At 35.4% G+C, this 24489-nt stretch overlaps 1 protein-coding gene and 1 non-coding gene across 2 annotated transcripts in view; both read right to left on the bottom strand.

Moving 5' to 3' along the window:
* The window catches only part of BMP5 (bone morphogenetic protein 5), a 125455-nt gene that overhangs the window by 41277 nt on the left and 59689 nt on the right, over positions 1-24489 (bottom strand). The window contains exons 2-3 of the mRNA XM_037843281.1: positions 24182-24374; positions 6626-6774 (exon numbers count right to left, since the gene is read on the bottom strand). Coding sequence (XP_037699209.1) covers positions 6626-6774; positions 24182-24374 — 342 coding nt within the window. The remainder of the gene's footprint in view (positions 1-6625; positions 6775-24181; positions 24375-24489) is intronic.
* On the bottom strand, positions 11974-12105 carry LOC119541015. The gene has a single exon (XR_005218152.1). It is a non-coding gene; the product is annotated as a small nucleolar RNA SNORA72 (small nucleolar RNA).

Genomic DNA, 24489 nt, shown 5'->3' with positions numbered 1-24489 from the left:
TGGGACAGAGAAGGGATGAATTGAAGGGAAATGACTTCTGTGACAGAACCATGGAAATAGAAATGTGGACAAAAGAGATCTCCTCCAGCAAACAGAGAGGACCTACCCATGCATGTGGAAAGGGTAGGATCACCCAGTGTCTGGAGGGAGCAGGGTGAATCAGGGATATTTGGCCACCCTCCAGTGCTCAGAGAGGGTGGGGACTATGTCTAGGTGTTCAGAGGAAAGTTAGATCACCACCCCAATGCTTGGAGAAGGTGGAGACTACACCCGTTTTCAGGCAGAGTGAGGCCCCTACCCCAGTGCTCAGAGATTATGAGACCTAGGCCCCAGAATTTAAGGAGACCAGGGCTGCTGCCGCAGAACTTAGGAAAGATGAGGCTGCTCCTCTAGCAGGCCCACAGGACAAAGCATCAATCCACAGATAATTCTCAGACCTTGAGATGTAGTGGAATTTGCCCTACTGGATTTCAGACTTGCTCTGGACCCATGACCCCTGTTTTCCTTCAAATTTATCCCTTCTGGAATGAGAATGTCAGTCCTATGCCTGTTCCATGATTGTATTTTGGAAACAGATAACCTGTTTTGTAGGTTTCACAGGCCCACAAAAGGAGATAAATTTTCGCCCCATGTGGACCACACCTATACTGATTTGGATGAGACGTGGTACTTAGAGCTGTTATTGAAATGACTAAAGGCTTTGGGGATATTGGAATGGGTGAGCACATTTTGCATGTGGGAAGAACATATCTTTGGGGGGTCCATAGGGCAGACTGTGGTAGGTGGAATTATGTACCCCAACAAACACATGTTCTTAATCTTAATCTGCATCCCTGTGGGGTGAACCCATTGTAAATAGGACCTTTTGAAGATGTTATTTGTAGGTAAATTGTGGCCAACTGAAGCAGGATGGGCCTTAATCCAGATTGCTGGAGGCCTTAAAAAGCAAACCCAGAAATCACAGAAGCCAGAAAGAAGACTTTGCTTTGTAATAGGAGGCAAGCCAAGGAACCCCAAGGATTTCCAGCAACCAGGACCAGAACCTCAGACTCGAGAGAAAGCAAGCCATGATATCTTGATTTTGGATGTCTTCTAGCCTGAAAGCTGTGAGCCAATAAATTCTTGTTGTATTAGCCAATTCATTGTATGGTAATTGTTACAGAAGCATGGCAAATTAAGATAGATTCATACCCTAGATTAGAACATACTTAAAAGTTGCCTACCAATAATCATTTTCTTAGCCAAAGGTATTAGACGTGAAACTAATAACTTAATCTTCTATACTAGGTGGTACCAACTCAAAATTTTAAGAGCATTCATTAATATTCTTACCTTTACTCTGTGGACTACCACTTATGAATTTATCTGAAACTCCCTTAAGTCATCTGTAAAACCTTGATGATAAAGAAAAGGTCCTAAGTTAAAGGAGTGCAACCTAGAACCAATGTAAGTGAAAAGTCTTCATTCAATCTCTAGGTCAAGCCTGCATACCCTCATTTTTGCCCTCCCATATGCAAGGCACAATCATCTGATATAATCTAACACTGCCCTTGTAAATCAATTTGCATTGCACTCATTTTACTGATGTAGTGACTAAAAAATTAAATATTTTTCAGAGATAAGATTTGAATTTAGTTTTCCCAATGATCTCTTCTCAGAAAGTATATTTCTAGAATGGAGATTTCTAGTCTATTTATTTATCCTAGTTGTTTAAATTAAACACTAAAACATTCAATTCTAAGTTATCTGTAACAATAACTATAATTCTTTATTTATATTTAAGCATCAGTTATAACTGAATTTAATTTGATACTCTGAAATCTGTTTCTCTCAAGTGGGGTACAAAATTTAAAATTTGAAATATCTGACTTTGGGACCTGAATTTGCACCTTGATATAGTTGAAAATTATGCCACTACTTCATTCAAAGAGAAAGGACTTTCAGAGATTTATTTAAAGGAAAAAAGTTTCTTGTACATTAAATGATACTCTAACAAAACAACAGTTTGAAGACTTGAATATATATGAATCAGAAACATACAGGTAAAATTTTCCTTGATGTTTAAGAAGGTTTGAACAGACAGGAAAAAAGTCATTGGCAAAATTCATTCTGAGTATTGCCAAATCTAAAATGTCCGAAAATACAGCTTTTAAAAAAAGAATGACATCATAATGAACCCAAAATACTACCTTTGTTTTTCCATCTTGAAATTATTCTATAAACCCAAGTTTTTTAAAAAAGAATTAATTTACTGGGAAGGTTTAAACTAAGTAAAGCATCCAACAATGGAAAATTAAAGTATTTGGGGGAAAAAAGTCTTCTCAAAAGCTGGATTAAATTGCTGTCTAATTTACTCTGTGCATATGTTTGTAAGGAAGGAAAACAATTACCACAGAGGTACTGACAATGTTAAAAAACCTAACAGATCGATAACTAATGTGACTTTATAATTTAGGGAACTGAAAATCATCCTATCAGTAAAACATGAGAGGGACCTAAACTTATGCACTTTTGCTATTAAAACACATAAATAATAGCTGCTTTATCATAAAGGTTTATTAACCACCTGAGAGAGGATTTAAGATCTTTGATTTTTAACAAGTGGATATAACAACTTGCTTGGAATCTCTAGATTTTGCTTTTAAGAAGCAGGAAAGTTTCTTTTTTATTTGTTTCCTCATAAGTTTGCTTTATTCTGCAGAAACAAACATGGAACTCAGCAAATTATCTATTCATCATGAAAAAAGTCAATAGAGCATCTGTAAACTTTCCTGCCAAATCCATTGCAGTTTATTTATTGAATCTCTAAAAAGAGTTCCTCACAAACGGACATATTTTTCACAGGCCCTCTGAGGAATCATAATGCTACTTTGATTTCCACAGCCATTTGATTTCTGAAATATATTTAGACCTCTCTGATATTTTTTCTTTGCAGGGGGAGGATAAAAAAAATTAACAATATACATCACTGACTCTTTCCTTACCTTATAATTGAAACTATTTTAACTACGGAACTGTGGTTTGCTCTGCAAAATTTTGCCACCTCGAATGCACCAAACTGGTTTGGTTAATAACCACCCAGACTTGATAGTTTGGAATGCCTTCTTAAGCATATCTTATGTTCAGTGGCAGGTGGCCAACGAGCTTTCAGGGGTTGTTCTAACATCTACTGCATTGTGCCAAGCATTGAGGGCACAATTGTGAACAAGATATACACATCCCATGACCTCATGGAACTGAAATTCATTTAAACTTGTAATCATTGTGATGCTACTATGATTGATTAAAGCAGCAAGCCTAGTTCTTTTATGACTTGTGATCAAACTACAAGAAATTATACTTGAGTCAGAAGTTAGAGTATACTTAAGTTCTTTCTGCAATTTATTCCCAAATAACTTTCCTAACAGCATCTACAATCATATACCATACATGAAAGTTTTTCTGGTCACTCCAGATATCAACTTTTTCCACAGCATACCATGCCATGTTGCCAGTCTATGCTTTTACTCACTTTGTTTCCTCATCCAGGAATGATGTCTCCCCTCCTGTTCTTACCACCACTCCCCACAACCCCCTCCGGCCTCATCTCCATTTCTTGAATTCCCACCTAGATGACCCAGCTTAAAAGCCACCTCCACCATAGTCTCTTTGGCTCTGTCCTATTTGGACTTAACTATCCCTCTTCTGTTTTTCTATAGCCTCTAAATTATATCACTATTTTTAGCATTAAAGGTAATTTATTCTTTCTATAACATGAATAAATGAATGAATAATAGTCAACAAATGAACTTGAAAGTAAACTTTCCTATTATCATTTTTTGATCACTTCTAATTCCTTTTTCTGAGAATAAATATCAGAATCCATTATTGCACATAAAAGATGGTGCATCTGTTCTGGCCAAAGCAATATCACCTTGAGAAATGAGCAGCAGTAATGAGTGAAGTTGTAATACGCTGAAGTATCTGGTTATCCATAGTTATAGATAAATGTCTTATGTATATTATTCATGAGGTTGCACTTAATAAAATAAAGGTATCAGGAGTCACTTGCAATTCCAAGGCCAAATAGGCTCCATGTCAGGTTAAAATCTATTGTTAAGTATTGCTTTACTGCATAAAGCCAGCTAGCCTAGTTCACTTCATTTTAATATTATTCCTTTTAAATGATATTAGAGAGACAGAGAAAAGCAACATAAGGTTGTATATCTCAAACTTAACCCTTAAATGAAATAAATTAGAAAAGTTTGAAAAGAGTAAAGTTATCCCTAAAATATAAATTAATCAGAAAGAGAGGGAAAAGCAAAACATAGAGTAATTCTTGGAGATAAAAAGATAAATTAAATGCAAAAGAGAAGTAAGATTGCATAGACAGTAAAGGAAAGAGAGACCCAAGACAAATGTAGAATGAAAAAAAAGTCAGAGAGGGAAACCAGAATTTTCATGTGGGGTGGGGAATGCGGGATAGAAATTAAAAGGGTTCAGGCTGATCATATTTCATGGGTCTCTTGAGTTGCATAGTTAGACATTTCAAGCATATCCCCAAGGACAAGACTTGGAGAAGCATGTACCACTTATTTAATTTCTCTTGTTTCGGCCACATACCAGGGAAGAAATGATTGGCTACCCAACAGAGCTGATTTCCCACTCACATAACTAACCATAAATGTACAGTAGTTTAACATAGCAAGAATTCTTGTAAGATTACTTAAGTATGTTCTCTTCTCAGTCTACATTTAAACTGCTTGAATGCTGAGGAATTATAATCATAATCTCAAATCCATAATTAGAAAATAACCTATAATTCAAAATATTTGATTTGTTTATAAGGAATTCAAAAACTTAGCATTACAATTAAAATCTATAGAAAAATCTGGATTTGGGGGGTGGAGGAAGTTCTGAAACTTTGCCTGTAATAATTTCAGTCAGAATTTTCTTTTTATAGATCAAGATCTTAGGCACATGAAATTTTCAGTAGACTAACCCTGTAATATACTTAGTTTGTATCTGATAATCCTTGGAACCGCATTGTTGACGGCGTAATCCTCAGAATTTGAAACTGGTTTTAGAGTAAACAATGCAACTGTGAAGTCCTATTTCTTACAGTAGTGAATCTCTTTGAAATAGGCCCAAGACAAACCCAACTTTTTTTAACTCTGCAGTTTATTAAGACTTTAGTATAATACAGCAAGGAGAAATGAGTGAAACAGATTCTAGGGTTAAAGTTTGTCTTGATTGATTCTGTGAAAAGCCAAAGCAACCAAAACTTAAATATAAGGCATGCTCTCTTATTAATCATCCCCTTAAAAATTACCCTGTCTAGGCCTGTCCCTAACGTTTAGGAAGCATGGGGCAAGAGCGCAATATAGGCCCTCAAGTGCATGTCTAAATATTTAAAAATCACTAATCAATATAATAAACTATTAACTACATTATGGTCTATCCTCCTCCATGAGAAATATATTTTTAATGACCTGGAAGTCTAGGTTTTCATTTAGGATTTTTGGACTCTTTGAGTGAGTAAAGGCCAACAGGACTCTGAGTAAATTGGTCTTACTTCCCTGGTCTCCTTATCAACTGTGCCAAGGTCGCTCTCACTTTGCCTTTGCAAATTTTGTTCCATTTTTCTGAAACACTCCCACCAGCCCCCTCCAACTTCTTTCCCTAGTCCCATTTTCCTTATCTTTCAGATTGCAGCTCAAGTTCGCTCACTGTTTATATTCACAAGAATGGCATTCTGATATTCCATTGGACTGTTCTCAGTGTGCGGTGACATGCATTTATTAATATTATTATGTTATTACTACCCCGTGCCTCACTTGACTATAAGCCTCCTGAAGCCAGCTGCTCACCATTGTATCTCCAGCATCTGGCCAAGTATACAATGTCTTGTGGATCCTAAATGAATATTTGAGCATAAGAATTTCTTCTGGAATTTCTAAAAAAAAAAAAAAAAAGCAGATTTCCTATGGACTCCAACCATAGGTGATCCTGGAATGATTGTCTTTGAACATACATTGCAATGCACTGAGACCCAACTTTCCTTTGTCTAGTCTCTGTAGCTTTTCGTCACTGTTGATCCATCATCATCTCTTCCCCCTTCTATTATCAGTAGCACCTTCAGTTGTTTCCATTGCACATTTTTTTGGTATACACTTATTTTTAGTTTTAGTCATTTTTCTGAGTTATAACTTGCTATATTAATTTTAACCCTTCTTTTGGTGTACAGTACTATAAATTTTGACAAATTGCACATTTGTATAACTACCACCACAATCAAGACATAGAATCAGTAACATTTTGTATATCACTTTCTTTTATTATTTGTCATAAAATGCAGTGGTGCTACTTATCTACATGCAGTTCTTTAACACTAGACTAAAAAGTCTATGGGATCAGGAACAGTATCCATTTCATCTTTAACCATTCCCAAAGGTATAACAGTAAATGTGTGTTGGATAAACATTTTGATAAATTGATGAAGCAATTAATATATTGTTCTGTCCTACAGAGTATGCTACTGTGCAAATCACAGTTACAAAATATATTTGTTAAATCTCACAGAAAACAAAAACTCTCAACGTGTCAAAACAAGACCCCTAAGAAATATATGAAATCCAGAACTTACCATCCCCTGTTTCTGCACAGAGCTGTAAGCCCAAATTGTTCTGTGGATTTATCACCCAGTGATTGCTAGTCACAGTGATATCAAAGACGAGCCAACCCACATCTAAGGCTTCAGCCTTTCTTGTGTCCAGCAGGAACAGATCTGCATCCCTAAAGAGAAAGAAAAACAGGAAAAAAAAAAAAAGGTAAAGTTTGAATGAAGATCATCATTTCCTATTCTTAAGTGAAAACATTCCAAAAGGACTCTTTAAAATAACAGGAGTGAATTAAAGAACAAGGAGAAAAAGTGACTCAAGTGATGGAGTAATAAGACACAGAACCTCATATTGCAGGCTCCTAACTGAAATCTGGTGCAGATTAGTAATATTTGAAAGTAATTTCCATTTCCTGCTTTTCACTAGCCTTTACAAACAGACATAGTAGTCTTAATTTGATCCCTGGTCATCCCTGAAACTATCACCTTTAAGTAGCCCTCACTGGCAAGTTCATAAACAAGGGAAACAACAGAACAGAGGAAGAAATGAAGTAGCTGCTCCAGTTTGGATGAATGTAGATCCTTGAAGAGATGGAGCACAACAGGGTGTGATGCCAGCATCTGATCTAAGACAGTTACCTAACATTTTCCATTTTTTATTATACAATTTATTTTATGGATGCCAAAGGTCAAGAGAGATCACAGAATGCACCTTGAGAATAAGTGACAAATCCCATGAGATGAGCTGCAGATTCTACCCTGACTTGCTTTGTCATCTTCTGCAGTTATAAATTCCCTCAGGGCAGAAATGACTGTGAACATATATTATATATTCTAGGGATAATTTCCACAGTGTTACTGGGATTAACTTTTATGAACACATTTTTGAACCTTAATTTCAGCATTAAATTTATAAATATATGAATATTTATTAGAATCCAATTGCTTTATTTATAATTTTCTTACCACGGGTACCCTCTGAGGTAAACGTTAGACACTGTAACATTTAATCTTTAAAACAGCTCTCTCCTACTCATGAAATTGAGGCTCAGATAGGCTAATTTTGAAACATTAGAACGCCTTCAAGGTACAGTAAAACTAACAATAAAATACATTTTTGTGAGCTTTTATACTGTGATGAATCTATTTTGAGCATATTATTTATCTATGGAAAATCAGAACTTCTTCATAACAAGCTATGGTAAGCACATTTTACTGCTTTTTCCATCTACCTACATCATCGAAGGCACTTCAAAGATGGGTTAAGAAATGCAAACAATTTTAAATGAAACTAAATCATACACAAATATTATTTCTTTAGAGAAAAATTACTCCAGCAATGATAATTAAAAATTGAACTATTTTTAACAGAAATGAAGAATTTTGGACACTTAGAGTAGTGAAACTAAAAGTAAAGCCTATATTCACAAAAGAAGTAAAATCTATTTGCATAAATGTATCTAAGCAAATGCTTCAGTATTATACCCAAAAAGATAGGAATAATCCTAGATGGGAATATTCTGTGCTTATTGATCTTAAAGCAATAAACAACATTGAAATATATTCAAAAACAAATATACAGAATTTAATTTATATTGATGGAAATAATTTATAGTTACTAAACTTTGGATTTTCCTGTTTTAGGTAGAATTTGAACATTTGTCTCGATTATGAAATAGATCAAGAGAGTAATTTCTTATACAGTTAAATGGAAGTCATCATACAGTTGAGAAATACAGAATCATATTTAGCAGGTAATGGATATACAGCCCCCAGGTATACTTACTGAATATGTAATATATGGATATATTAAATATATCTCCTCAAAGGTTAAAAAGTAATTTGTATACTCATATATGTGAGATATATGTGTCTGTGTACACTTGTGCACACACACAAACACACTTCTAGTTTAATGCAAACACATTTTAGCAGATCCTCCTTTAAATCATATTAGAGGCTTAAACATGTTTAGTCATTTATTGGAAATTGTTGGGTTTATATATATATGCAAGGGGGCTTTTCTTTTTCTGAAACAGGAAATAATTTTGCATATATTCCTTGGGGAATCTAAAAACCAACAGAGGGGTACTTTATAAGGAATGAACAGCAGTAGTCAAAATTCAGCAAAATTTGAGTTACTACCATTCTTACAACTCATCTAAAAATATAGATTGGTGGAATAGGAAAATTGAGGCTACATATCTAAGAACATGTTATTGGAAGAGGTAAAGCATGACTTTTATCATCTTTAATATAAATAACAGTGTAGTGAAATGGAATAATCAAGGATTTGGGGATTGAACAGAACTTGACACAATTAAGGAATTTCTCAGCCTCAGTTTCCCCATGTATAAAAAATGATATAATAATCCCTGCCATAAAATGTTTTGTGAAAACCAAATGGACTATAATATGAACGTCTATCTGGATAAGAGGCAAATTACAGCCAAATATTTACAAGATCTGTCATTCTACAAAGAGTTCTAAATTGTTTAATTTCAAACTGTGAAGTTTGGGAAAGTATTATTTGGAGAGGCACATTACCTTCAAATGACTTCAATCAATATTAGTTTTGGATACTTATAGATTTTAGCTGACAGAATCGGTTACAAAAAGAAGAAAGAAGAGGAAGAAAAGGTAGAGAGAGAGGAGTAAAAAGGAGAAGGAAAGGTGAGAACAAGGAGGAGGGGAAGTAAAAGAAGGCACAAAGAAATTTTGTAATTATTACTGGGAGTATTGTTTCAAAAATCCAACTACTGGCTGTTCCTGTATATAACCCTTTAAAAATAACTCATATAATCATAGAGGAAGAGGTTGTATTGTGGTTACAGCATTTATCCATCTAAATAAAGCCTAAAACAAATGAACAACCAAAAACCGGTGGGTGCTTGTGCTTTTGATAACACAGTTTTTCTAGTGACAGTATCATGCATGGATTCAAAAATTGCTTTTTCAAACAACACAGATGGAACTGAAGATGAGGTACTTTGTAAAACTGTGATATATGATTTAACATACGGCCATAGTGGCAAAGACATGATGTCAAAGATGCATATGAAGTGGTTGAACAAATTATCACATACATATCTTGAAAGTGGAAACAAGGAATATGGCTATAATGAATTATTTTGTATAATGTGATTTAAAATATGTATTATAATTATATTAATAAACTATTATGTTTGGGTGATTTTAACTGCATCCCTTATATATCCATATCTTATCTAGATCTATACACAAATTCAAGGGTATAAGTATTCAACTGACTCTTATTTTTTTTTTTTTTGATCTTTTAATTGGGTGAGGGGTGCACCATTCTTATGTGTTCATATCATGATTATGTGGCCCTCATAATCAGGCATATACAGTATTTCAACATGCCTAGGAGCATGCCATGCATATAGTGTTTAACGTTAAATGTTATCTTTCCCTACTGTCTCTGCAGGTGAAAAAATGGAGTATTCTCATTATAACACTAAAAAACAAATCATGACCAAGAATTTCTGATGTGAAATCAACTAGTATTGGATTCTACTTCTGTAAGTGACCCAAAGAAGTCATAGAATACTTGAACTAAGTGGAACATAAATTACTTAGCTACACCATTACTTTATTGACACGGAAATTTAAAGAGAAGCCAAATGATTTCCCCATGGCCATTCAGCCAGTTGAAGAATAACCAGAACCAGAACCCAGCTTTCCATATTCCTTTTTACAAACACTTTCTATTGTATTATGGCAATTCCTTTTATTCTCAAACCATATCTTAATCACTCTTGTTTTACTGAAAGACCGCTGGTTTTCAGATTGTGGCACTGCAAGTATGACCTGGGCCACCAATCTAAAATAAGATGGGTAGAAATTAATTAATTCACTTTCTCAATTCAACATTAATTGACTCCCTGCGGTGGTTTTATGCTAGAACAAATTCATTAAGCTGGAACTACCAACCTGTATGGTTCTGATTTTAGGGTTGGCCACAAAAGAAATTTGCGTAAAATTTGGAAGTAAAAGTGAAGCAGTAACCATATTTATCCTTGGAAGATTGCTGCAGGGTCCAGCCTTACTGCAGCTTGAATATATTGTTGAGATCTCCTGTCTCACCTCGTCAATGTGGGGCAGAAGCTGGGCCCACAGCTGCTTCAGATCCTGCTGAATAAGGATTCAGTTCCTCTGAATCCAGAATGAGGCATGTGGGCAGCTCTTCGATGGAGGATTTGTTAGTGGGTGTGCTTAGGATCATCAGTTGCAGTTGAGCAAAGTTGATAGAAATCAGATTGCAGAGGGTTGAGATGTGAAAAAGTGTTGAAGAAGTGAAGGGAGCTTGGCTAAGATATGAAGAAGAGAAATACTGTGGAATTGGGGAGAGCAGGAGCAAACAAGATTAATTAGAGGAATCTTTTGTTAATGCAAGAGAAATGATGACATGATATTTATAGGACACATTTAAACTCATATGTTTAGAGAAATCTAAACATGCGCCACTGGGTATATTCACAGGAGGTCCCCTCATTCAACAAGAAACATAGAGGTGAGATGGTTACATAGAAGACAGAACATCTCAAAATATGTCAACGCTAGAAGAAATGTTCATAGTCAACGCTGAAAACCTAAAATAAGCATATGCTTGACTCTCCTTCTGTAACACTGCCTTGGACTTTCCATCCAAGACCTTTATGAGAGTAACTTAACTGGAATTGGGTAAACTGATTTGCACTAGAAGGGTTCTTAGATGGGACCAACATTCATTTTTTGCCACAATCTGTTTTAATGAAAGTACTATATCATAGACTCATGGCAAATAAATTCACGTGCTTGTTTCCAAATATGACTAACGAAATTTCTCGTTGATATCTTCTTATTACCTGAGGAGAAAGTGCGAGACTCGTGGACCCTTTAAAGAGCCTCACTATATGTCTGGCTTAGTAAAGCAAGAATCATAGTTATAGGTGAGGTTGGCACCTAATTAATTCCAATAATGACTTTCTATAAATAGGCTTTGCTTAAAATTTGGAAAAATAATTATGCCTTTTTAAAGTAACCTCCTTAAAAAAAAAAAAAAGCTCTGGCTTATTTATTAAAGAAAATTTTTATATGATTTACTTTTCATCAGTCTGTTCTGGCATGCTTCTATTAATACCAGAATCACCTAGAAAATAAAATGAAACACAGCAATTTTACAGTTCATTTAATGGCAGCTAGTAATAACAAAATTTTCCCTCTTTAGTTATCACTTTAGACATAACCGCAAAATCAGCACTGGCTATTTTCAAAAAAGTTATTACAGTTGCTATATCTCTTAAGGTTGACCAAAGATACCTAGAGTTACAGCCATTTCCCATACAAGATGGTCATATAATAAATCAGACTTGGTTTATCACCAGCATTTTAAAAACCAGATCTAGGGGAAAACCTAGGTCTGCAGACACATGCACGGTCCTAATATAGCGAATATTTAGCCTACCCTGATTATCACAAAATCAGAACAGTGAGAATATTTGCATAAAGTCACCTCTTTAAAGAGAGGACAAATGAGCCTCTGTTTGAAGAATAAAATAATATCTAACTCATAAACCTATTGTAAGGATAAAATTATGCACAACTAAACATTCTGTACAAATTACTATAATTGCTATATTCTTAGAAAAACATGCTCATGGCATGTAAGTGTATATATTAGGTTGCATGAATTATGCTTGATGGCATAATCAGGGTCAGAAGTGATTTATGCAATTATTGTAAAAGTTTAGTTAGTAACCTGTACATATAAATTTTGAATATAGAAATTCATGCATTTTCTACTTTAGGAACATTTAATTGTGTATAGTTCATAATGACTCCTGATACTGAAATTCAATTAGAGGGAAAAAATAAGCTGAAAACATAAAACAGAAATAACATTATTTATATAATCAACATTATGAGATAATGAAATAGAACTATTATATAGGTCATTATGGTTTCAATTATATTTGTGTGTGTGTGGTGTGTGTGAAGAGAGAGAGAGGACAGCAGAAGGAATAGTTAATAATCAAGAGGATAGCCCTTCTCACTAATCAAGAAGCAATAAACCTGTCCAAGTAAAGGAAATTGTCTGGAAGTTACAGACAATTTTGGAGGAAATACTGTAATCCTACTCCACTTCCATGAAGCATGCATGCTATAGTCCACAGTGACATTTTCCGAAAATTTCTATTATTATAACTATTTCACATCCTCCCTTCTCCTTTGTCTCTGAGTATCTCATCAAGTCTAGTAAAAATGTAATGGTGGTCACTCAAGGAGAAAGCGTACATCTTCTTTTAGGTATTCCTGACGTAAAACCATCCTACTCTTTAGAGAACCCATTTTACATCTTCAGTACCGAACACGTTAACAAGGTGCTACAAGTTAATAAGAAATTTTCTCTGGAGTTTATAAGGGCAAAAGTTTTTCTCTTGAGCAGCTTTAACTTAAATGTATTATAAGTTGAATTTGTTCGTTGATTGATCCTTCCAAATGGTGATTATTTATTCTCTCAAATAGGAAGTTATAAAATTCTTTAAATCTCACTGAGCATCAATTTTCAAAATGTCTGATTCCATGCTTTATTTACATTTAAAGGTATACATGCAAGTTGGTAAAATAGTAATAGTAGATAAAATTGACAAGCACACTAGAAATGGCAAAGCAAATTGAATTCCCACTATGAAAATTCAATCACTTTTCTCTCCACAGAACACATTATCTTTTTAAAAATTGCCAAGAGGCTTTTAATGTTTAGTAGGTTTCCTTATTTTACATTTTATTTTATTTTTTTTATCCTACATTTTAAGTTTTTTTAACCTACATTTATTTTATTTTTATTGTTTTATCCTACATTTTCCCCAGCAGAGAAATCTAAACATGTGCCACTGGGTATATTCATAGGAGGTCCCCTCATTCAACAATAAACATAGAGGTGAGATGGTTACATAGATAATCCAACCACTTTGAATGCCCCCTAATGAATGAGCAATGTACCCAGTACAAGTTCCTATGATTTCATGTGTATCGTGACTCTTATGATCCAAAATAGGAAATAGTCAAAGAAAAACTAGCTGATAAAATGCTTTATGACACAAATTGTTCCCATTTTTCAGGTTATAAATTCAATTTTCAAGTAGAGCAGGATTTCTCCACCTTAGCACTGTGGATATTTTAGATCAGCTCATTCTTTGTTGTGGGGAGGAGCTGTCCTGTCCATTTTAGAATGTTTAGCAGCGTCCTTCCCCACTCCCCACCCCAGCCTTTCAACCCATTAGATGCCGGTAGAACCCCCACCAACACCCCCAGTTATGACAACCAAAAGTGTCACCGGATATTGCTAAATATCTCCTCCTGGCACGGGGGTGGGGGTGGGAGGACACACAAAATCTCTTCAGTTAAGAGCCACTGAAACAGAGCAAGAGCCATGCATGATGAAGGAAAGCCAGCTTTGCTTGGGTACTGTCCTTAAATTTAGAAAAGGCAACACGGATCATCCGAGTGTCCCGCTCTGCTCCACCCCTCGTAAGAGCCCATGAGATCTTCCCAAGTGGGAATTGTCAATGTACACTCTACAGTAGGTTCACAGAAGAATTTCACATCTTAGAGAAGCAGGAGCAGGGAGATGATGTAAATACGAAGCTGACTGTGAACTGGAATGATGACAGCTTCACTAAATTTATCCAAGCAGTGAAGGTGGCTAATGACATCGAGCAGGCTAGCTTAAAATGTTTTTACAATGGAGTACAGAAATTTATATTCCTAGCAGAGCCTTAGGAAAAGGTTGAATTATTCATAGCACATATTCTTTGGGGAATATAGAAATATATATACGTATTTGTGAAAATTTTGATTCCCCTAAAGCACTTAGCACAGTGGGAGACACATGCTGAGTGCCCACTAAGTGGTAAGTGCCGGCTGCTATTCTTATTAGTAGTGATATTGGCCTCGACTTGATAATTTTATTTAAATTATTTCATTCATTGTATCCCTAAACATCTTAATGCATAAGGATTCTTCTAGAATACAATTTTCTTTCCTCCTGTCCCCTCCTCTCTCTCTCTCTCCCTCTCTCTCTCTCTCTCTCTCTCTCTCTCTGTCTCCCCATCTCTTTTTGCCTAGGAATCTCCTACTTATCTTGAAAGTCCCAGCTCAAACGTAAACTCTGCTCAAGGGCTTCCGCAAAGCCCCCCTCACTCTCCCACCCAAAGAATTACTTTTCCCTTCATCTGTTTTTCCACAACCCTTAGTACATACTTACATCATTATACTTAGCACATTGTATCGCAGTTATTAAAGTCCGTGTGCGGCAGGCCACACAGTCCCCGACCCCCAGGCTATGAGCTTTCGAGGCCTTATTTACTCGGCCTCATATCCCCTGTGCTTGCCACATGGTAGGCGCTCCACAAAAGCATGCTGAGCTCAGCTGAATTATCTGGAAAATTCAATCATGCGGAAAACCTCATTTCCCAATAATTCCAGATATATGAGGTGTGACTGAAGAGCAATGCCTTCCATAGAGAATTTGAAGCTGTCAGCCTCATATGTAAAGATTAAATAAGTGAAATGATGCAAAGTGTGTTAACATTTTACCAAGAAAAATAAAGGTGTAGATTAATATCAGAATGCTCCTTTAAATTGCACACACTTGAATAGGAGTTGGGATAAATGGGAAGGGGTAGGAATACAAGGTATAACTTTAAGGGTTTTAACTCACGTTACGATAAGTAAGGGAGAAAAGAGATGACATAAGAAATGTCATTTTTCTTTGATTACATAATGCTGTCACAGAATTCATGAACTAGATAATTCTTGGATCAGATGGTGTCTTAAGGTAAAACATACCTATAAAACATCAGTCTAGATTACTGTAAGGATATCACCATTCCCAGCACTCCTTGGCAATACCTTAAGGGAAGTGATCCTTGTGTATGCAGGAATGCAAATGCACTTTCAAACACATTGTGTTAAAGAGTACAGTCTACACTGACTTTTCATCTGCTTCTGAGTTTAATTCAAAATACAAAGTAGATAAAACACCAAGTTTGATGACAAAAGTTCTAAGGAGTTAACATAGCTTTGAAAACGGCCAAAGTTGCTTTTCCTACCTCTATTTTAGTTCTTGACTTAAATAATGTATGAAACCAAAGTTATCACTGCTAAAAGAAAATGTTTAATTGGAATTTTAAATTACCTTTTCAAATTGAAATTCTTGCAATTTTAACTGTGATGATACGTAAATGAGGTATTATTAAATCTATATGTCCTCTCTTTGATACAAAGTCGAAGTTTAAATGTCAAGAAAATTTTCCTTTGAGTAAGGGGAAAAACTTGTTTTTCTTCACTGTGGAAAAAAAGAAAAGTTTTGTAAATGTTGATGTTTTGTTTTGTTTTGTTCCCTTTTTTGCCAATTCCATGTCCTAAATGGAGAGGTTGGGAATGCTGTTTTATAAAGGTAGCAAAATGTTGTTTCATAATCTGGACTTTCCCTTTTTTTCTCTCTCTCAGTTATAAAAATTTAGAAAGTACAGAAAGGGATGAAGAATTGAAATAAAAAACTACTCATAAGCTTGCAATGATAAACATTTGATGCTTCTTTCCAATCTTTTTTCTACAAGAATTTATTTTAAATTAGTGTAAATATATATATAATTACATTTTTCTACTTTTGTTCAATTAGTTACAGTCTGAGCATTTTCCAAAGTTATTAAATATTTTTTTTTATAAACCACAGTTGTTACTTGATATGTGATATTCTTTCAGGACACAGAGCATAATTTTTTTCTCTTATGTGAACTTTGAAGATGTTTATAATTTTTGCAATCATAAACAGTAATACTGTGTTAAACATTTTTACCCAAATTTTTTCTGATAGTTCTGTAGTATAAACTCATAAATAAGAAGTCCCACACTCCATCCCCATATCTCTTCAAGTATATGTTAAAGAAGAACTTGGATATTTATCTAAAACTTATGCTTCAGGGACAAGCTCACAGATAGCTCCACCAGTATTGCTGTTAAGTTAGGTGCTGTTAATTTTATTAGGCACCAAAACATACAAATTCCTTTTTTATGAGTCAAAGATCAGATAATAAAAGTGATTTTTATAAAGTAAAGACCTAGCATCATTTTATTTCCTCACTTTTACACAAAGATAAGTGGTCAACAAATGGTAGCTGCTCTTACTATAATACTCATATACTTTTGTTTCCTCTATGATACAGTCTTCTAAAATACAGTAGAACAGATACTATTAGAAAAGCCATATGAATACATGTATTAAAGCATCAGATATGGTCTTTGTTTTGGGTCAAGCATTAGTCCTTTCCAAATCATCAGCAAACTTTTTGTTGTTATTTGCTTTTTGTTTTTATTCTTTCCAGATTTGTAAACTGAGACTCTAAGAGGTATAAGAATTCCCCCAAGTCACCCAGCTGATATATGTAAAACTCAGGCTTGAATCCAGATTTGTGGGAATCCCAAAGTCCGTGCTCTTATTGCTATTACTGTTTTCTACAGTAACTGTGAAATCCTATGTAGAAACCTGAATTATCCTATAAAGTGTATGTGCTGTTTTTACATATTACGTCTCTTAAAAGTTTCTCTTTAGAAGAGAAAAGAGGGTGTAAAAAGTGAGTTTTAGATCAACAGTGCCATTGCACAAGGATTGCATTTCCTCACAACGCAAAATAATGAAATCCTAGCAGTGGATAAATGTCTATTTCAAAGACAAAGATGAGTTTATTCTATTTTATTTTATTTTATTTATTTTCCAGAGATTCACTGACCTGATCAACAGTATATGAAACTGAAATGTAGGGTATGCATGTGTGAGTGGGTATGCATTTGGAGACTGAAAGAGGTAGATGGAGGAAAAAATCCTTTATACATTAGCAAAAAACAAATTCCACAGATGACAGTGGGTATGACACAACCCTAGAGGATGAGACACATAATTCAACAACAATGCTTAGTTGTAGAAGTTTAAAAATGTGAACTTGGTAGAATGAATTAATATAAATTAGTATATACTGAATTGAATTTTAAAAAATTCAAATAAGTACTATGCCACTCCAGAGTGTAGAATGGCAAAGCAAGAGAATACCAAGCAAAGACATACATGTGCTTTGACATTAGAAATCACTTTCAAAATATTTGGGAAAATATCAATGAAAATCTGGGTCTAAGGATAGGTTTAAACATATGTTAAAATAAAGACTTTGCAAGTAAATACCTGTTTTCTGTAAATTATACTGTATCTCCGTATACTGCCCAATTATACCCAAGAATAATTAAAGAACTTGCAGGTGTAGTTGCAGAAATATTTGAGAGTAATGTTTTAAAGTCAGGTATAATTAGAGAAACACAAGGGGTTCAAAACAAACAAATGTCCCTTTTCTTAAAAAAAAATAAAATAAAACTGAAATTCCCCCATGCCGTACAATTTGATAAGCTAATCATCAATACACAGAAATACTCTAAATTGGATTATTAAATTAAAATCAACATAGGTTCATTCAGAAAAGAATCTACAAATTATCATCAATAGATTCTGCTACTAGATCTGTGTTTTCATCATTTTTATCATGTCTTGAATTATACAGTTCCACATCCTTAGAAACAGAGAGATGAGGGAGAATCCAAGATGGCAGCTAGGAGAGACAGGGCAAAAAAACACCTCCGTGAAAAATACTAGATAAAAGCCAGAAAGTGACCCAGAACACCAGTTCCAGCAATGCACCAGCTGGACAAGTTCTGCTAAATCCACAGGGACCATGCATGTGGTGAAACTGGGAGTCTGCATTCTGAAACGAGTGAGTAAGCCGCTGAATATACTGCAGCCACGCTGCTCTGTGGGGAAACCGAGGGTTGGCTGTTTGGAGGCGGTCTAGTTCTTTTTAAAAAAAAAAACAAAAGCGGCTGCAGATACGGCAGCAAGAACCGCACAGTGAAGCATGGCAGGAATGGGCTGTGCAAACGCCTCAATAACTGGCGTGGAAGATAGCCTTTTTTGCACCTGCTGCTAATTGTCTTGGAGCAAGACAGGCAGAGGTGAGCCAAAAGGGGAAAAAACCATGCCCTTTGCAGCCGTCTTCCCGAAGGGCTGGGAATGCTCCTGTCTGGTGCCAGAGCCACAGCCCAGAGCCATGCCAAAAAACCCAGTGGGACAAGAAGTATTTCCAGCAACACACGCACATGCCACAATATCGGGCATGGACAATAGCCTTTCGCGCACTCACAGCTACTTGTCCCGGAGCTGGGGAGGCGTAGCTGTGCAAAAAGGGGGAAATCACCATGCCCCATACAGCCATCCTTACAGGAGGCTGGGAATGCACCTACACGGCCCAGTGGCCCAGAACTTCCCTTGAGGGATGGCGTGCTCTTGTGACATAGCACAACCTTCCCTCAGCAGAGGTCCTAGAAGGGCACGGCTTGGAAGAGGGACCCACTTGGAAATCCCAGGGACCATACACCAATACCAAAGATGTGAGTCAGTGGCAGAGACAATCTGTGGTGAGACTGAAATGAAGGCTAGGCTCTTGGAACAGCCTTAAATCTCCAGGAACACCTGAGAGGTTTGATTATCAAAGCTGCCCTCCCTCACTAACTGCTCAGACACAAGGCCCACAGTCAAGGCGGACAGCACCAACACACCCAGACTTGGTGCACCAATTGGAACCCACAAGAATCAGACCCCCACACACCACAAAGACAAAGTTGGGGAGAACTGACTTGAGGGGAATAGGTGACTCATAGACACCATCTGCTGGTTAGTTAGAGAAAGTGTATGCCACCAAGCTGTAGATCTGACAAATTAGAGATTCATCTTTGAATAATCCTACATATCCTAAAAGAATCCTATCAAGTAAAGCAAATGCCAACAGGCCAAAAACAACAGAAAATTTTAAAGCATATAATAGAACCAGACGATATGGAGAACCCAAACCCAAACACCCAAATAAAAAGATCAGAGGAGTCACAGGACTTGGCGCAATTAATCAAAGAGCTAAGACAAACAGTGAGAGCACGGCATAGGATACAAAGGACATGAAGAAGAGCATGGCACAGGATATAAAGGACATGAAGAAGACCCTAGAAGAGCATAAAGAAGAAACTGCAAGAGGAAATAAAAAAATAGATGATCTTATGGAAATAAAAGAAATTGTTGACCAAATTAAAAAGATTCTGGATACTCATAGTACAAGACTAGAGGAAGCTGAACAATGAATCAGTGACCTCAAGGACCACAGAACAGAAAATGAAAAAACAAAAGAAAGGACAGGGAAAAAAAATTGAAAAAATCGAAATGGACCTCAGGGATACGGTAGATAAAATAAAACATCCAAATATAAGACTCATTGGTGTCCCAGAAGGGGAAGAGAAGGGTAGAGGTCTAGAAAGTGTATTCAAAGGAATTGTTGGGGAGAACTTCCCAAACCTTCTGCACAATATAAATACACAAAGCATACATGCCCAGTGATCTCCAAATAGACTAAATCTAAATAGACCCACTCCAAGACATATTCTGATCAGACTGTCAAATACTGAACAGAAGGAGCAAGTTCTGAAAGCAGCAAGAGAAAAGCAATTCACCACATACAAAGGAAACAACATAAGACTAAATAGTGAGTACTCAGCACCCACCATGTCAGCGAGAAGGCAGTGGCATGACATATTTAAAATCCTGAGAGAGAAAAATTTCTAGCCAAGAATACTTTATCCAGCAAAGCTCTCCTTCAAATTTGAGGGAGAGCTTAAATTTTTCACAGACAAACAAATGCTGAGAGATTTTGCTAATAAAAGACCTGCCCTACTTCAGATACTAAAGGGAGCCCTACAGACAGAGAAACAAAGAAAGGAGAGAGAAATATGGAGAAAGGTTCAGTACTAAAGAGATTCAACATTGGTTCAATAAAGGACATTAAGAGAGAGAGAGGAAAAATATATCTGACAAACAGAAACCAAAGGATAGGATGGTTGATTCAAGAAATGCCTTCACGGTAATAACACTGAATGTAAATAGATTAAACTCCCCAATTAAAAGATACAGACTGGCAGAATGGATCAAAAAATATGAACCATCAATATGTTGCATGCAAGAGACTCATCTTAGACACAGGGACACAAAGAAATTGAAAGTGAAAGGATGGAAAAAATATTTCATGCAAGCTACAGCCAAAAGAAGGCAGGAGTAGCAATATTAATCTCAGATAAAATAGACTTTAAATGCAAGGATGTTATGAGAGACAAAGAAGGCCACTATATACTAATAAAAGGGTCAATTCAACAAGAAGAAATAACAATCATAAATGTTTATGCACCCAATCATGGTGCCACAAAATACATGAGACAAACACTGGCAAAACTAAAGGATGCAATGGATGTTTCCACAATAATTGTGGGAGACTTCAACACATCACTCTCTCCTATAGATAGATGAACCATACAGAAGACCAATAAAGAAATTGAAAACCTAAACAATCTGATAAATGAATTTGATTTAACAGACATATATAGAACATCACATCCCACTAGTGATCATGGAACTTTCTCCAGAATAGACCATATGCTGGGACATAAAACAAGCCTCAATAAATTGAAAAAACTGAAATTATTCTAAGCACATTCTCTGACCACAATGGAACACATTTAGAAGTCAACAACCATCAGAGACTTAGAAAATTCACAAACACCTGGAGGTTAAACAACACACTCCTAAAATAAATGGTTTGTAATATAGAATGTAGGGGAACTAGCGATAGAGAGCAATTAATGAAGGGGAAATGGTAACCCAATAAGAATAGATAAGCTATTGTGGGTGAGTTTAACATTCTGGGGATGCCCAGGAATGACTATGGTTTGTTAATTTCTGATGAGTATGGTAGGAACAAGTTCACAGAAATGTTGTTATATTAGGTTATTTTCTTGGGGTAGAATAGGAACATGTTGGAAGTAAAGTAGTTATTTTAGGTTGGTTGTCTTTTTCTTATTCCCTTGTTACGGTTTGTTTGAAATGTTTTTTTATTGTATACCTTTTTTTGAAAAAAACTTTTTTTTTTGATATAGTTAATTTAAAAATAAAAAAGTTAATTAAGAGTTAATGACAATCAATGCAATATATGATACTAAAGTGGATCTAGAATGGAGAAGAAAGCTCAAAGGGGCATAAGGAAAAACTGGAACATAGAATTTAAGCTTTATATCCATATTAATTTTCTTGAATTAACTGCAGTTAAGTTAATGACATAAGTGATTATCCTTGTTCATAGGAAATGTACATGGAAGTGTTATGAGTTCAGGGAGTATGATATATGCAATCTGCTCTCAAATGTTCAGAAGATGATAAATGGGTAGATAGATAATTGATAGAAAGATAATAGATATAGTTGAAAGGGGGGGGGATGGGAGGGAGAGAGGAAGGAAGGAAGGAAGGAAGGAGAGAGAAAGAAAGGTACAGCAAAGGTAGCAAAATGTAAAATTGGTAGATATGTATATCTGGGGGTGGGGGGGTGTTGGAGTTCCCCGTAAGGGCTTTGTATTGTATTTGCAACTGTCCTATATGTTTGAAGTTATTTCAATATATAAATTTGAAAAAAAAAAAGAAACAAAGAGATGAAAGAAAACTCAGATGGGTAACCAGTTCATTGGATGCCATTCAAAAGGGTTACTCAGTGGCTAGAACAATGCACCAACATAAAGGTTAGGTATTTTGTGATCAATGTAGAATTTTGTATTTAGGTTCAAATAATCAATAAATACATTCTGGAAGATAGAGACCCAGAGAACAAATGACTCTCATGAAAAATACTAGGGTATGTTAGAAAATCAAATATAAATTTAGCATGCATAAAATATATTGTGACCAAGCAAAAATAAAGATAATGGAAGCAATTTTACCATATACTAATGGAAGTATATCCAAGTCATGGATAACAATCATGCCCTTGAAAATATTAATTTATACCAAGCAAAGTAGTAATGCTAAAGAAAAAACAAATCTTAAGACACCATCCCATTTTAAGGAGTTCACAATCCAAGTTTAGAAATAGAAAAAGAAAATTGTAAATAAGACAATTGTTAGTTACGGAAATATAATTGAACAATATATGGGAGTCTTATTTTTAATCCTAGTCATAATTTTAAAAGACACTATCATTATTATTATTAAAAATATTATAGTATTCACTATACACCCAAGTGCTATGAGAAAATAATATGAATATTCTCCTTTTATAATTGGAACCACAGGATTAAGAAGTTTTTAAAAATTAACTCACCCACAGACAAATAGCTAGTAAGTATTAGAGCTGGAGAAAGAGTCCATTTCTTTATGTCTTGCAATTATTATTCTTAAGAGGAAACTTTGCCTGCAGATCAGTATTAAAGTGTGTCCTGCTTAACTGGTGTGACATAGGACATTAATAAGTATTATACACCCAAAGAAAAAGACCCCATTGGCAAATAATTTGAAGGAAAACTGGGTAAAACAAAATCAACAGATTTCTTTACCGTAAGGCCCTTCTAACCCTCTAATATTCTAACTGCATTGCAAATCTCCTAGAGGATGGTCTAACAGAACATTTTAAAACGTATTTGACCTTGGAAACTTTTGAGTAAGTGTTCCCTGGCACATCCACTGGGAAACTCTGATACACTGGGAGACTAAGAAAAATTTAAATGTCGGAAGCTAGAAATATTCAACATGAAGAAAAGGCGGACTTTGAGGCACATGAGAGTTCCCTTTAAATATTTCCCTAAGCAAAGAAGGACATGGTATTTCACCAAAGCAAAGATCTAGATCTGATGAAAGGAAACTACTGGGAGAGAGATTTCACCTCAACACAGGATTCCAAGAGGAGTTACAAATATCATAAAGGAGCTATCCAACAAATCTGGCTAATCACCTGTTAGAGATGTTGCCCAAGGGATTTCTGCACTGGGTGACAGGCCAAAGAATGTGGCTAAGGTACCTATGTAACTCATATCTGATGGTTCATTTTTAATAATCGTCTACTGTGGTTTTTACACATTTAGCATTCCAGACTACCTGTCCAATTTTGTACCATTTTAAATGAAGCATTTTATAGACAAAACACGTACAGATTAACTGTCAGAACCTGTTGCAAACACAATTGTCTCACATCAAAATACACATACTATCACACATAGAATTTATACTTATACCAGTGAAAAATAAAGTAGCTCTTCTCTAACTTACAGAACACCAGGTGATATAAAGTGTCTTAACTGTAAATTTCACATGGAGGGAATAAGATGGAAACTTTCTGGAGTGGAAGACAAATTTACAAAATGTTTACAATAGGCAATAGAAAGCATTTCTGAGGAAGCATGAGATCATTTAGTACACAGATTGGTGTCAAGATGGGGAATAGTTGTAGAAAGTAGAAGGAACTTTTCAGATGAATTACTCTTACTTTTCTGTGTGTCTTCAATGGGCCCTGGATGCTATTACACCCAAAGAACACATAACTTGATAGAGCACATGGGTTATGAACAGGTTTCACTACAATTTAACATTTGTTTGCTAAGATAAGTTAGATATAAAGTTGATACCTATTTGTGTATTCCTTGATGATCTGATATATGCTAATCTTAATTGTTTCATTTTCAAATCGATTATTGCTCCGGTCCTTGTATATCCGAAATTCCGCTGCTGTCACTGCTTCTCCATGAGGAATTTGAGTAAGATCAAACCGAAATTCTTTATAATGCCTTCGCTGGTGAGAAAAATCTTTGTCTCTTTCAACTGGAAAAAAAAAAAAAAAAGAAGGAAAAATGTTAGTCCTCTATAAAATATGGAATTAATGGTAAATTCTTCAGCTTTGAAAATAAACAAACAAGTGGGATATTATAAAACTGGG

The sequence above is a fragment of the Choloepus didactylus genome, chromosome 7 (assembly GCF_015220235.1).
Source record: "Choloepus didactylus isolate mChoDid1 chromosome 7, mChoDid1.pri, whole genome shotgun sequence".
Taxonomy (NCBI): Eukaryota; Metazoa; Chordata; class Mammalia; order Pilosa; family Megalonychidae; genus Choloepus; species Choloepus didactylus.
The sequence above is the reverse complement of the archived record's forward strand: the minus strand, read 5'-3'. Positions and strand labels throughout refer to the sequence as shown.